Source organism: Pseudoliparis swirei, chromosome 10 (genome assembly GCF_029220125.1).
Source record: "Pseudoliparis swirei isolate HS2019 ecotype Mariana Trench chromosome 10, NWPU_hadal_v1, whole genome shotgun sequence".
NCBI classification, from domain to species: Eukaryota; Metazoa; Chordata; class Actinopteri; order Perciformes; family Liparidae; genus Pseudoliparis; species Pseudoliparis swirei.
Window position 1 is genome coordinate 18,194,356 of NC_079397.1, and position 15,960 is coordinate 18,210,315.

General features: G+C 50.5%; 2 protein-coding genes across 3 annotated transcripts in view; one reads left to right on the forward strand and one right to left on the reverse strand.

Annotated features, from left to right (window-relative positions):
* The window catches only part of nav3 (neuron navigator 3), a 68,294-nt gene extending 60,375 nt beyond the window's left edge, over window positions 1-7,919 (reverse strand). For both annotated transcript variants that reach the window (XM_056425151.1, XM_056425149.1), the window contains exons 1-3: window positions 7,888-7,919; window positions 7,342-7,394; window positions 605-677 (exon numbers count right to left, since the gene is read on the reverse strand). In XM_056425151.1, coding sequence (XP_056281126.1) covers window positions 605-677; window positions 7,342-7,344 — 76 coding nt within the window. In that variant the 5' untranslated portion in view covers window positions 7,345-7,394; window positions 7,888-7,919. The remainder of the gene's footprint in view (window positions 1-604; window positions 678-7,341; window positions 7,395-7,887) is intronic.
* Window positions 1-15,960, forward strand: part of osgep (O-sialoglycoprotein endopeptidase) — a 265,288-nt gene that overhangs the window by 87,646 nt on the left and 161,682 nt on the right. The gene's annotated exons all lie outside the window — the stretch shown is intronic.

Here is a 15,960-nt window from a genome sequence, read left to right on the forward strand (position 1 = left end):
GTGGGCTATGGGTAGTGGGCTAGGGTGGCAGTGGGTTAGGGGCTAGGAGTAGGGGAGGCTAAGGGTGAGGGGCTAGGGTAGTGGGTTGAGGTGGGGGCTAGGGGTAGGGGTTGGGGGCTAAGGGTAGTGGGCTAGGGGTAGGGGGCTAGGGGTAGTGGGCTAAGGGTAGTGGGCTAGGGGTAGTGGGCTAGGGGTAGTGGGCTAGGGGTAGGGGGTTAGGGGGTAGTGGGTTAGGTTAGGGTTTTTTGGTTACCTAGCTAACGCGTGGCCTCGAATGGGACACTTCCCATGATGCAATGCTTCACTCACCTCTCTCCACTCCCTCAGGCAGTGAGAGACTCTGGAGCTGAACTTCTCCTTCAGGCTCAATTGTGGACAACGTGTTGCTGAGAGAACCGTTACCCACGAGAGCGGCCGGGCTCCCTCCTCCCACAATGCACTGGGACGCCCTAGTGGTCGCCCACAGAGCCACAGGGAGCGCTGCAGATCCCAACGAGTCTCAGAGTCCTGAAGACGTTCCATGGAACGCGACCCGCTAACGGTCAAACAGGTCCTCTCTGTGCCGCTGACTTTCCTCCGACCTTTGACCTCTCGTCCGTCTTACCTTCTGCCGACAGCCCCTGCACATTCACTCCTCTGGCGTCCAGGAAGCTGAGGCAGGCGTCCACGTTGTGGCTCTGTGGAGGCAGACGGCAGACAGTCAGCAGAGGCCGGCGCCATGTGACCGGCAGCCTGAAGGCCTCCGGGCGGAGGCCATAAAGACCCCGTACTGTGCGCCAGCACTTACCGACGCAGGTGTCGCCACGGACCCGGACAGCAGCGTCTCACCTGCGATGCACATGTGAACTCACACATACACAATCACACCGGAACTACACACCCAGAGCACCTGGATCACACCCAGCGGGGAGGAGGCGGAGCTTAAGGGTGCGAGAGGCTTGTTTGTAGAGCAGGTCCAAGCGGACATGTGTGAAACATGTCACGTCCATGGGACATTCTGGGGGAGGGGCGTTGCCGGGCAGACCTCGAGGGGGCGCTAGAGAGCAACTTCTTTTAAACCAAAAAGAGCAGGGGTGTCAAATCAGCATCATGGCCGCCCTCTTAAAGGGCCAGAAACACTTTAGAAGCTCCTCGAACATACTGTTAAATAACTCTCTCTGCTTTTGATTATTGTTGATTTGAGTGTAGAAATTTTGTACATAATAAAATGTCTCTCATATTACAACATGAATCCATTTAATTTGAAACCTTCAAAATAAAAGCACGTGACATTTTTCTTCAATTTCTTTAAGAGAAGGTGATCACGTGTCTTTCAAGCCATCAGGGGCCACTTAATGCGATGCGGCGGGCCGGATTTGGCCCGCGGGCCTTGTGTTTGACACCTGTGCCCTAGAGGATGAATATTGTTCAGATATTCCTCATCGATATGTTTCCATGAATCTATATTTCTTTAAATGTGCATCACCATTCCACAGGAGAGATGCTACACGTGGTTTTGGTCAACAGACTTCGGACTGAAGTGAAGCGTCTCGAAGAGGAGCGAACTCATAGCGGTGAATCTCTCTGGCTGGAGGCCGAATCTCATCTGTGGAGCTCCGCCTCCAGCCAGGCTTCTGGAGGCTCGGCGCCGCAGCGGCACGCCGGCCGGAGGTGTTGATGACGCTAATGTTCCGCAGGTTTCTAACGGCTCGTCTGGTGGCTCTCGGGGTTCTTGTGGCATCCTGTAACGGCTTCTCGGGAAACCCACATTGTTTATTTTTCCGCCCGTCAGACGGATCCACGCCGCCATGAAAAGCAATTTGGAAAAGAGCATTTCTGATGAGGCGCTCTTTGCCCAATGAGGAAGCACTTAGAGCAGAGGGCGCGCCGGGAGGGGAGAGGAGACCACTAAGCCTGGAGGAATGATGGGGGGGGGGACGGGGGACGCTGCCTTCACAGAACCACATCCAAATGTTCCAGCTGACGGAGGAGAGTGTGAGTGATGGCTGGTCGACATGAAACCTGCTCCAACGGGAGAAACCACCATGACTCACTGAGGGGGAACACAGGGATACATGTGTGTATGTATATATACAGGACTGTCTCAGAAAATTAGAATATTGTGATAAAGTTCTTTATTTTCTGTAATGCAATTAAAAAGCAAAAAATGTCATGCGATTCTGGATTCATTACAAATCAACTGAAATATTGCAAGCCTTTTATTCTTTTAATATTGCTTTGATTATGGCTTGCAAGCTTAAGAAAACTTACAAATCCTATCTCATAAAATTTGAATATTTCACTCAGACAAGTAAAAAAAAAGATTTATAAAAGCAAAACAAAATCAAACATTTGAAAATGTCCATTGATAATGCACTCAGTACTTGGTTGGGAATCACTTTGCACGGATTACTGCATCAATGCGGCGATGGCATGGAGGCAATCAGCCTGTATGGCATTGCTGAGGGTTTATGGATGCCCAGGATGCTTCAATAGCTGACCTTTAGCTCATTTGCATTGTTGGGTCGGTGTCTTTCAGCTTCTTCATAATACCCACAAATTCTCTATGGGGTTCAGGTCAGGGAATTGGCAGGGCCAATCGAGGACAGTAATGCCATCTGGTCAGTACACCAGTTACTGGTGGTTTTGGCACTGTGGGCAGGTGCCAGATCATGCTGGAAAATGAAATCCTCATCTCCATAGAGCTTTTCAGCAGACGGAAGCATGTAGTGCTCTAAAATCTCTTGGTACACAGCTGCATTTACTCTGGACTTGATGAAACACAGTGGATAACACCAGCAGCCCAACATGGCTCCCAAACCATCACTGACTGTGGGAACTTCACTGGATTTCAAGCAACTTGGATTTTTCGCCTCTCCAGCCTTTCTCCAGACTCTGGCGCCTTGACTTCCAAATGAAATACAACACTTGCTTTCGTCTGAAAAGAGGACTTTGGACCACTCTGCAACTGTCCAGTGCTTCTTTTCCATAGATAGATAGATAGATAGATATATACTTTATTAATCCCCAAGGGGAAATTTGTCGAGTCAGTAGCAGCAACACAAGAATAAAAAAACAAAACACAAAATATAAGAAGGGTTAGGGTGATCTGGCAAGAGGTGAACTGTTGTAGAGAGCTCCTTGGCCGTCGGCAGGAATGTTCTCCTGTATCTCTCCTTGTGGCAGCACGGGAGCAGGAATGAGGGAGACGTCTGGAGAAAGTACTCCTCTGTCCCTGTAGGAGGTGGTGGAAGGGTGAGATGGGGTTGTCCAATATGGACACCAGTTTCTTCAACGACCTCCTCTCCACCACCTGTTCCAGGTGCTCCAGCTGGCAGCCGATGATGGAGCCAGCCTTCCTAACCAGTTTGTTAAGGCGGCTGGTGTCACCGGCTCGATACTGCTCCCCAGCAGACAATGGCAAAGTGCAGCACACTGGCGACAAGTTGGTGAGAATAACTCCAGCATCTTGCTGCAATAATGCGTTGAAGGATCGAAACTTTCTCAGGAGAAAAGAGCGACTCATCCCCTTCTTGTACACAGGCGTTGATGTTGGCCTTCAGTTCAGTCGGCTGTCGTTGGAGCACGCCTGAGTGCCTTGTACTCCTCCACCATGTCCCACGTCCACTCCCAGGACACTCAGAGGTGTAGGAGCTGTCGCCCTTCCTCCTGAAGTCCACCACCATCTCTCTGGTCTTGGCCACGTTCAGCCCCATGAGGTGGTTCTCTGTCGCCCACTTTACAAAGTCACTCACCACTGCCCTGTACTCCTCCTCCGTCCATCCCTATTACACCCGACCACTGCAGAATCATCAGAGTACTTCTACTGGATGGCATGACTCCGTCAGGTTGTACTGTAAGTCACTGGTGTACAGGGTGAAGAGGGAAGGAGACAGAACAGTTCCTGTGGGGCTCCAACATCACTGACCACCGTTCCAGACAGCACACGGCCCATTCTGACAAACTGTGGTCTGCCTGTGAGGTGATCAGTGATCCAGGAGATGGTGGGGCACCGTCCACGGCCACCAGCTTCTCACTCAGCAGCAGTGGCTGGATGGTGTTAAATGACTGGAGAAGTCAAAAGTGACTTCTCACAGAACATCCCGGTGTTCCATCCAGGTGCGACTGAGCTCATTTGCCTTGCAGTAGATGATGGGCGTCGTCCACTCCCACATGAGGCTGGTAAGCAAATTGCAGAGGTCCAACGATGATTTCACCTGCGGCCGGAGGTGGGCCAAGACCAGCCTCTCCAGCGCCCTCATCACATGGGAGGTGGGGGCGACCGGTCAGTGGTCGTTGAGGCCAGATGGTGCTGACTTCTTTGGGACCGAGACCAGGCACGACGTCTTCCACAGCAACGGGTCTTCACCCAGCCTCAGGCTGAGGTTGAAGAGGCACTGCAGTACACCAGACAGCTGGGTGGCGCAGCTCTTTAGGACCCTCGGGCTGATGCCATCAGGACCTTCAGCTCTGCGCTGGTGTAGTTTCTCCAGCTGTCTTCTCACCTAGTCAGTCGCAGTACACAGAGAGGGGAGGGGTGGAGGAGCCCATTGTTATTGAGGGCTCAGTGGATGTGCACCGCAGCAGGGGAGACAGAGGGGGAGGAGGTGTTTGGGAGGTGTGATGTGGAGAGGACAGGGGAGGCCTGTGAACTGAACCTATTGAAAAAACAGTTCAGCTCGTTGGCCTCTCCAGGGCTCCCTGGCTGTCTCCCCTCCCACCTTGAGCCAGTTATCTGCTTCATGCCAGACCACACTCCCTTGTGTGTTGTTCAGCTGGGTTTGGCCTCCAGCTTCCTCCTGTAGGAGTCCTTGCCCTCCTGAGCTTCACCTTCCAGGTTGCGCTGGGCTTTCCTCAGCTCATCTGTCTCCAGACCTGAAAGCAGCTTTCTTCATGTTAAGAAAGCGGCTTCAGGTCCTGGTGATCAGGAGGCTTGTTGTTGGGAAGCAGCGCACAGTCCATTGATGGGATGGTGGTGTGTTCACAGAACTTGATGTATTCCGTGATGCAGTCGGTCATACTGTTGATGTCCTCCCGTGCGGTCCACAGCACATCCCAGTCCGTTGACTCGAAGCAGTCCTGGCAGAGCCGTAGGGTAGCCTCCATAGACCACCTCCTCACAGTCCTGGTGGTATCACATACCTCTTCACCAGAGGAACATACCTGGTGCAGTCAGCGGACCAGGTCATGATCAGACCTGCCGAGGGGGAAGGGCAGTGGCGCCATAGGCGTCCTTAGTATTAGCATACAGCAAGTCAGAGTTTTATTGTTCCTAGTTGGGCAGTCTATGTGTTGATGGAAGGTTGGTGGAGAGCTTTATCCAATGAATTATGGTTAAAGTCACCAGTGATAGCCATGAATGCTCCAGGCTGATGATTCAGCGAGCAGACACAGTGGAGTGGATGGTGTCCACAGCTTCCTCAAGCGTCAGCTGATGGCGCAGCACATGCCACGACAACCAAAATGTAGGACGTGAACTCTCTCACCGGCAAATAAATGCGGGCACATCCCCACGGCCAACAGTTCAATGTTCAAGTTTACACAGAAGCGCTCCTTCACACCACATGGTCCGGGGTGGCACCAACCGTTCATTCCATAAACAGCGATCGCGCCTCTCTTCTTACCGCTCTGTGTAGTTTCTTGTCAGCCGGAACAGTCCTGAAGCCGGGCAAAGAAGCAGCGCTGTGATCCGGATAGTCGCGTGCAGCCACGTCTCAGTGGTGAAACAAGAGACTGCTCACTGGAAGACCCTCTCAGTCATTGGGCTTGTAGCGCCAACAGCTCATCCGTCTTATTCGCCAAAAGACCTCACGTTCCCGTTATGATCGGCGGTACCGAGGGTTTGTATCTCCTCGTTTTAGCCCTCAAGCAGACACCCGCTGGCAGCCCGCGAGCCCCTATCCATAGCTCCAGCGGAGATCACTGAATCACTGCTCCAGGCAGAAGCTTCCGGCCCCTGCTGGTGCGATCAGCTGGTAGCGCGCGGTGGACAGAGCGGGCCCGTCATTGTTGTGCTGCGGCTCACAGATACTCCAATGACAAAGTGAAACAAAAGCCACAGTAGAAGTATCAGGAAAAAGTAGTTATGGTCCATAGTGTCCGGGCCGTAGCTAAGACAGAACGTGGCAAAGAAAAGGGAAGAAAAAAGAGAGGAAAAGTGCAAAAAAGGAAATAAAGCCAAAGCATACTACAGAAACAAGCGGCAGTTGGCTGGCGCGCTTCCTCCCAAGTCAGATGCTTCTTCATTGCGTTGGTTCTGGAGTTCAGGAAGTAAACGAACCATGGAATATGGCTATTGTAGCCTATTTGCGGACACGTCTGTGAACAGTGGCTTTTGATACCTGGACTCCAGCTTCAGTCCACTGTCTTTGGAAGCTCCCCAAATTCTGGAAGTGACTCTTCTTCACAATGCTGTTAAGGCTGCAGTCCATCTCTCTTGGTTGTGCAGCGTTTCCTGCCACATTTCCCCCTTCCAACAGACTTTTGTGGATGTGCTTTGAACTGCACTCTGTGAACAGCTTGCTCTTTGAGAAACTTTTTGTGTCTTACCCTCCGATGGAGGGTGTCAATGATGGTCCTCTGGACAGCAGTCAGATCAGCAGTCTTCCCCCCATGCTTGTGATTTAGTTTGCTGAACCAAGCTGAGTGTTTTCAAGGCTCGTGAAGCCCTTGCAGGTGTTTCGAGTTAATTAGACGATTCAAGTGATTTGTTTAATACCCTACTAGTATACTTTTTCATGATATTCTAATATTTAGAGATAGGATATTTGAGTTTTCTTAAGCTGTAAGCCATAATCAGCAATATTAAAAGAATAAAAGGCTTGCAATATTTCAGTTGATTTGTAATGAATCCAGAATGCATGACATTTTTGTTTTTTTAATTGCATTACAGAAAATAAAGAACTTTATCACAATATTCTAATTTTCTGAGACAGTCCTGTATATATAGATACAATATGTATATATAATATATATATATAATATATACAGTATATATATAAATACTGTATATGTACATATTATATTTACTCTATATAATATATATATATGATATACATAATATATATAATATAATATATATATAAAATATATATATAATATAATATATATATATATATTATATATATATAATATATATAATATATATATATGATATACATATATATACAGACCTCATACAGGTGTGTGAGGTTACTGTGGGAGGAGCCAGAAGGTAGAAGCTCATCTGTTGGTTTCTACCTGAATAGAGAATAGAAACCAGTGCAGTGGAGGCACAATAAATCCTCTGAACTGTCTCAGAGGTCTGAAGGAGCTCCAGATGTTGACCAGCGTTAACGTCAAAGGTCAAAGGTCATCACTCACCATCTGCGCGTGGCTGCGGGGGCTGCTGTTGATGTCCTCCACCTTCTCATTGGCTGGAGGAGAGAAACCAGAAGATCACCACAAGGAGACTCACCTCAGTGTGTTAATAATAATAAATGTGCGTATGTAGGCATGTGTAAAAGTGTACGTGTGTGTGTGTGTGTGTGTGCGTGTGTACGTGTGTGTGCGTGCGTGTGTGTGTGCGTGTGTGTGTGTGCGTGTGTACATGTGTGTGTGTGCGTGTGTGTGTGTGCGTGTGTGTGTACGTGTGTGTGCGTGTGTACGTGTGTGTGTGCACGTGTGTGTGTACGTGTGTGTGCGTGTGTACGTGTGTGTGTGCGTGTGTGTGCGATGTGTAGATGTTATGCGTGTGTGTGTCACGTGTGTTATTGCACGTGTGTAAACGTGTGTGTGTACGTGTGTGTGGTGTGACGGTAGGTGTGTACGTGTGTGTGTATTGGTGTGCATCGTGTGTGTATGTGTGTGTGTAACGTTATTGTGTGTCGTGTGTATGCAGTGTGTGTGTGTGTGTGCGTGTGTGTGTACCTATGATCTGGATGATCTGGGCCAGCAGGACTCCGTCCGTGACGTCCTGGCTCAGGTCCTTGATGAGGCGCTGGCAGCCCGACCGGGTCAGGTAGTGGTTGGCCCAGTCCGTGTAGATCTGCAACGACACACAGCCTGTCAGTGTGTGTGAGTGTGAGTGTGTGTGTGTGACACAACGCTCAACACAAACACAGCAGATCATGACGTCGCATGAACAGGTTCTGGGGGTCTCCTCCCCCCAGGGGAGATGCTGGGTCACCAGAACCTCTGATTGGCCAATAAGAACCGAGAGACGTGGACCACCTGAGGTCCTGCCTGACGGAGCGTTAGATCCCCTCCCCCTCAGAACCAGGCTGACGGGCTCCAGAACCAGCGACACGCTGACCTTGGGTCAGTTTCACATGCCCACTTACTCAGTAAAGAGAGAGAGAAGAATGCAGCCATATAAATAATCACACACACACACACAGGGAGACCCCTTGTGGTCCCTTCAGACACTCAAAGAAACATTTCTTCTTCTCTGACTCTCTTCTCTCCTTCAGTGGCGCTCGGTGTTCAGCCTCTCTCTCTATGTCTCTCTCTCTCTCTCTCCCTCCCTCTCTCTCTCTCTGTGATGACTGACATCATGGATGAGACAACACGCACATGCAATCAAAACAATCTACTAGCTACTCATACCCCCCCCCCCCGCTCTGTCTGCAGTCAGCATCAGTCCGGTCCCTCAGTTATCCTTACCGATGAAGAGTCCTCTCCTCTTCAGTGCAGGTACCCCCCTCCCCCCCTCCCTATCAACAGTCCGGACCACAATGCAGCAGCTACCGGCTACGCAGGTGCTATTGGCACCAGCTGCAGTGGCTCTACTGAGCCTCCAGGGGGAGCCGGGTGAAAGGAGGGCGAGAGAGAGAGAGAGAAAGGGGAGGAGTCAGCCTCCCTGATGCTGATGCTCTTTAATCAGCCTCATCACTAAGAGCTGAAGCTGTGTCTGAGCCAGACCAAGTCCACATGAGTCCTCAATGTCAGCAGATCGATGGAGACGGGATGTGATGGAGCTCCCTCCTCCTCCTCCTCCTCCTTGTGACAAACCAGGAGTGATGGAGAAGGGATGAAGGTTTTACGTAGAGACCAGCTCAACATGAAGTCTGCACTGGCTGAGAGACCACGGAGGAAATGTACAGGTTGGTATCTCCGTATATATATATATATATATATATATATTAGGGCTGTGAAACGATTACAATTTTTAATCAGGTTAATCACAGGTTTCTGTGGATTAATCATGATTAATCACATATATACTCTGAAAGGCCGCCAGCATCGGAGACTCTACTTGCCATGTAGAAGACGGAGGACCGGAGTCGTAAGTTAATCTAGACACTAGAGACAGAATGACCACGCTGCTGGAGAGACGACCAACAACAGACGGACTGGAAGCTCATTCTGCACATGCGTTAAAAAAATTAACTAATTAATCCTGTAAATTAATCATAACGCGTTAACGCGTTATTTTCCACAGCCCTAATAATATATATATTAGGGCTGTCAGCGTTAACGCGTTAATCTATGCGATGATTTGGCTGTTAATGCACTAAAATATTTAAACTAATTAACGCAACTTTGTTTACTCGTGTTCGCGAAGTTTTACACTCAAACCGAGTGTCAAGCCGCCGGCAGCACGGTTTAACCGTTTCGCTTTTAAAACAATTATTTCTCCGCCGAAAATAAGGATCATCATAAATGAGTTTAACTCAGGATGAATCAGTCGGTTTCCTCCTGCTCTCCTTCTTCCTCCCTGCCTCCCCTCTGACACACAGAGAACGAGGGGCGACGTGTCAGACGCGGCGCGGAAAGAAGAACTCACACATCTAAACCTTCACCGACGGGTCAACTGCTTGTTCGTCAACACGGTTAAAAACAACCAATGAACACTCAGTAAATCACAAAGGACCTCCCACTACGGTGAGGCTCTATAGCAGCTCGTCAGTCAGAGAGCAGAGAACACGCGAGGATGTCGAGCCTTATTACAGATTGATTGTTCGGAATGTTTGATGTAGAACACGGGTGTGTCACATGCAAACGCTTTAAAAGGCATTTTTTGTTTAAAATGGAGAACATGAGCCCAGCCTCCAGAGGGTCACGGACATGTGAATGTCAGTCAGTCACCAAGGCCACTGGTTCTGGCGTTTCAGCATGACAGGACCATGTGTCTCAATATACTTTTTAACTAATCTGATGTTTCCACCACAGCCACTTATCATCCACATATTAAATACCTCGCTGGTACTTTAGGTAGGAGCCTCTTTTGAAAACACAGCCTGTGTAGTTTTGTCTTTAAAAGAATGAATCTTTAACTTAATTGGCGACAACGCGATTAATGAATTTCAAAATGCATTAATTGTTTAATTTTTTTAATCGATTGACAGCCCTAATATATATACATATATATATATATGTATATATATAGATATGTATATATATATACATATCTATATATCTCTTCCACCTTTAAAGACACACACAAATATGGCTTTGAATATTAAGAGACACGTTCCTCCTGGAATCAGCATCAAGTATCTCATTCATTCACAGAGAGGTCAGAGTGGGGTCATAGTGAGGTCACAGAGGTCAGAGTGAGGTCACAGAGGTCAGAGTGGGGTCACAGAGAGGTCACAGAGAGGTCACAGAGAGGTCAGGAGGAGGCCGAGTGAGGCCAGGAGGAGTCATAGTGAGGTCACAGAGAGGTCAGAGTGAGGTCAGAGTGAGGTCACAGAGGTCAGAGTGGGGTCACAGAGAGGTCACAGAGAGGTCAGAGTGAGGTCAGAGTGAGGTCACAGAGGTCAGAGTGAGGTCACAGAGGTCAGAGTGGGGTCACAGAGAGGTCACAGAGGTCAGAGTGAGGTCACAGTGAGGTCACAGAGAGGTCAGAGTGAGGTCACAGTGAGGTCACACAGAGGTCAGAGTGGGGTCACAGAGAGGTCAGAGTGAGGTCACAGAGGCCGCAGTGAGGCTGGGAGTGAGGCTGCAGTGAGGTCAGAGAGAGGTCACAGTGAGGTCACAGAGAGGTCACAGTGAGGTCAGAGTGAGGTCACAGTGAGGTCACAGAGAGGTCACAGTGAGGTCAGAGTGAGGTCACAGAGAGGTCACAGTGAGGTCAGAGTGAGGTCACAGAGAGGTCACAGAGAGGTCAGAGTGAGGTCACAGTGAGGTCACAGAGAGGTCAGTGAGGTCAGAGTGAGGTCACAGAGAGGTCACAGAGAGGTCACAGAGAGGTCACTCCCTGTCCCTCTACATTGTGGCAGCACCTGGAGCCGTCTCATGAACCTCTTTCATGCCTCAGACGGCTTCTTCTCGCAGTCGAAGCTCCTCTCCACCGCCTCGCCCGGAGGTCATGGCGAGCGCGGCGCTCCAACCTCGCAAACACAGAGCGGGGAGTCCAAACCCAAATCACACACTCCACATCCCCCCTGCGGCTCCGGAGTCCGTTGACGTGACGGCGTGATCCGCTCTGACGGACTGCAGCGCTGGAAGAGGGAGAGCAACCAATCAGTGCACGTTAGCAAGAAACGGGCTAACCGCAGAGGAGCGCCGCTCCGAGGCCGACTCACGGCTTCCTGAGCCGCCAGTGACGGTTGGTTTGGCTGATTTCTTCCCAGGAGAAACAGGACGAGCGTGCTGCCTTCAAGGTCCCGCCGCACACTTTAGCTCCGCTGCTGCGTCGCCGAGCAGCTCCGGACATGCAGGTGCCTTGCTCATGGGATTTAAACCAGCACCCTTTAGCTCCCAGGACTAAACAAGACTCCACAGGAAATGACAAAACTGGACGGAGCTCAGAAACCTCAAAGGGCCTCATGACCCCAATGACCCCACCAGGGGGCAGACCACTAGACCAGGGGCCAGACCACTAGACCAGGGACCAGACCACTAGACCAGGGGCCAGACCACTAGACCAGGGACCAGACCACTAGACCAGGGGCCAGACCACTAGACCAGGGACCAGACCACTAGACCAGGGGCCAGACCACTAGACCAGGGACCAGACCACTAGACCAGGGGCCAGACCACTAGACCAGGGACCAGACCACTAGACCAGGGGCCAGACCACTAGACCAGGGGCCAGACCACTAGACCAGGGACCAGACCACTAGACCAGGGGCCAGACCACTAGACCAGGGACCAGACCACTAGACCAGGGGCCAGACCACTCGACCAGGGGCCAGACCACTAGACCAGGGACCAGACCACTAGACCAGGACCAGACCACTAGAACAGGGCTGCATCATCAGACCAGGGACCAGACCACTAGACCAGGGACCAGACCACTAGACCAGGGACCAGACCACTAGACCAGGGGCCAGACCACTAGACCAGGGACCAGACCACTAGACCAGGGACCAGACCACTAGACCAGGGGCCAGACCACTAGACCAGGGGCCAGACCACTAGACCAGGGGCCAGACCACTAGACCAGGGACCAGACCACTAGACCAGGGGCCAAAATTCACCAGACCAGATGACCTGTGGCCTTATATTCACAGTCTACCCTTTCGTTGATGTTCACAAAGTGAAGAACGTTGTGTTTCCACATCTCATCACGTTTTAAACATCCATTTCTTTCTGTCACTGTTATTTAGTGTCCTCCCTCCACGGGATGTTTTATCACCACATAAATCCTATAAACCAAAGCGGACCTCTGCAGACTCCGCCCACTCCCAAGGCTCCGCCCACTCCCAACACACACACACATAACCACAGTCAGGGGCAGGAGGGCCGGCCGTGGCATCAGCAGTAAATCCAGGGAAAGTATCCAAACCCGAAAGAGCAGCTCACGAGGACGTGACTCACGGATCAGGAGATGACTCCGCTGCTCCGGGTCAGTGGTTCTGGTTCTGGTGGTTTCTACAGCGCAGCCTCACGTTCACTCACAGCAGCTCCCGTTGGGCGCTAATACCACTTGACAGACGACGAACATCACGACAGACCGACGGAAAGCCACCCACCCACAGACCCACTTGCCACTTACTGATGACCCACCCAGGTCACCCACGAGAGACTCCACGAGCCACCCATCGCAGGAGACTCCACGAACACCACCCCAGGAGACCCATCGAGCCATCGATTTAGGAGACGACGAGCCACTGACCCATGGAAAGATCTACTCTGAGCCACCACGAGAGACCATCGAGTCACTTATTAAGACCATTTGTTACTCGACAAGACCATTTGAAACATCACTCTATTAGAGACGACGGTCACCCACGACAGACCAGCCACCCACCCAGAGACTGACGACTCCAGCCACTGACGAGCCACCTAATGACTGTTTCACCATCATCAGATCACCACTTTGTCATCACATCACGATGACGACTATCATCAGGATCACCATGACCACACACAACAATCTGTCACCACGACAGGACGATGAGTTACTTACGACGCCGAGCCACGACGAGAGATTTATTTAGCCACGCATTATATTTACGTAGCCACGATTTAGCCATTTACTTGTTATATTAACGAGTTACTTATTAACGAAAATATTTATCGGCGTAGCCATTTATTTATAAGATTTATTTAGCGCCATTATTTAGCGCTATTTATATTTCATTTGTTACTTATTTATTAGACGATGAAATAATAACGACGAAAGCTACTTATTTAGAGATTTATTGATAAGCTACTTATTGGTTACGATTGACGAGCTACTATTAAGCTTACTGATGAGAGACGTACGTATATAAGCTACTATTTATTACTTATTTATTATTATTACGATAAGCTACTTATTTAGAGATTTATTAGTTACTTAATTATATTTATTATGTTACTACTTATAAGCTATCACGAGATTTATTTACAAGCTACGACGATATTACTTACTTATTAAAGCTTACTTATTTATACAAGTTACTTACTTAGCTACAACGAGAGATTTAATGAAGATTTATGTTTACTTATTTATTTAAAGCCACGATTTATATTGAGACTACAATATACATTTTATATAAGTCACGATATACTACAACGAGCCACTATGAGCCACTATGAGTCATGATGAGTCACATCTGTTTGTGGAGAAACTAGTTAAAGTAGATCGCCGGGTTAATGTGATTTTGATTGGGTGCCGGCCAGGAGCCCGTCAGAGGCTCCGCCCACCTCCCTGCTGATGGAGTTAGATCAATCAGTCAGCCTCTGAAACAACACAGCGACCAGCAGGGGGCTCCACCACCCTGACCTCCAGGTCCTCATGGCAGCAGAGTGTGTGTGTGTGTGTGTGTGTGTGTGTGTGTGTGTGTGTGTGTGTGTGTGTGTGTGTGTGGTACTGATGGACCTAATGAGTCATCCAAACATCGTGTGTTCTAGAGCCAGAGCGCTCTGTGTTAATAATGAGCATCTGTCCCGAGTTCACGACCTATAAACAGAACCTCAACATCTCAACGCCCTGAGAGGCTTCCCTCCTCACGCGGAGGACATCAACACAGAGTTTATATTTATTAAAGGGGTCTTATTATTATTATTATTCAGTGTGGTCCTTCTCCTGCTGCAGGTGTCCCCTTAGTCACAACCTCACAGACCCCACGACAAAAACAAGTGTGTGTCATCATCGGATGTCTGGAAGGTCTCGGGGGTCAGAGGTCATCACAGCTCTTTAAACTGAGTGCTTTCTCCCTCAAGGCTAGCTTCCACTACTTGACTAGGGAGAAATGAGGGGGGGGCTACAGACGGGCCCCCAGGGGTGGGAGACGGAGGGCTCAGGTTACAGGAACCCAGAGGCCGACAGCTCTGAGGACGAGCTCTTCATGGGTCTGGAGTGACCGTCCACTGGGGGGTCAGAGGCATGAGGGTGACACATGATAGAGACCGGGAAGGAGGAGGGGCATGTTGTAAGTTACTCCGAATTTTGGATCCGGCTGATTGATCGTCGTCTATTGTAATAATCGTTGGTTTTGAGAGCAAGCGACCGGCTGACGGAGTGTGTGTGTGTGTGTGTGTGCAACCAAGCCTCCGGGACCGCAGTAAACACAATCAGGATGCCGTGACAGACGAGCGGTGTGTGTAGCTGTCAGGAGGAATCGTCCGCTGACGTGTCCACGCACTGCAGCTGGCGGCCTCCGGTCCCCACTCTGCACATGGAACAAAGCCGCGTGTACGCCTGTGTGCTCCATCATTACGCAGCGTATCATGTTACACTGACGCTAATGCACTGAGACTCATCTCCTCATCCTGAGCCTCTGATGAGCGCTCTGACTCTTATCCTACCCCCCCCCCCTCATTAGGGTCTCAGTCCTGATAGAGGCTCTTTATCTGGTCCTGTAAGACCCAGATCATTGAATCAGGCGAGACATGCCACCTGGTAAAGTGCTGCTGGGTGGGATTAGTAGGGCATGTCGCCACGGTAACCCAGGAGGAGGATGACTGTGCAGAGCACCGTCGCTCCGCATCCGGGGCGCCGCGACCCCCCCCTCAGGAAATGAGAGAAGATGTAAAACACGAGCGTTCAGCGGCGTCTCAGAATCTGATGGAAACAAGACCTGGATCAGGACCTGGATCAGGACCTGGATCAGGACCTGGATCAGGACCGGGATCAGGACCTGGATCAGGACCGGGATCAGGACCGGGATCAGGACCTGACTGTGGACCGACTGGTAACCTGGATCAGGACCGGGATCAGGACCTGGATCAGGACCTGGATCAAGACCTGGATCAGGACCGGGATCAGGACCTGGATCAAGACCTGGATCAGGACCGGGATCAGGACCTGGATCAGGACCTGGATCAGGACCTGGATCAGGACCGGGATCAGGACCTGGATCAAGACCTGGATCAGGACCTGGATCAGGACCTGGATCAGGACCTGGAGGGCATCTTCCTCCTCCTCGTTCCCCGTGTGAGCGATGGGCTCCTGCAGGCTCAGGTTGCCACTCAGTGACATCACCTCGCCGGGGCTCACCTGTGGAAGGTGAACCCGGAGGCCCCGAGGTCAGGAGGGGGGCTCGAGGCTGGGGGCTCGTCTCAGACCTCAGTGACGACTTCCTGTTTGTCATAAAGTGAGTCAAATGAAAGGAAAGTGTGCAG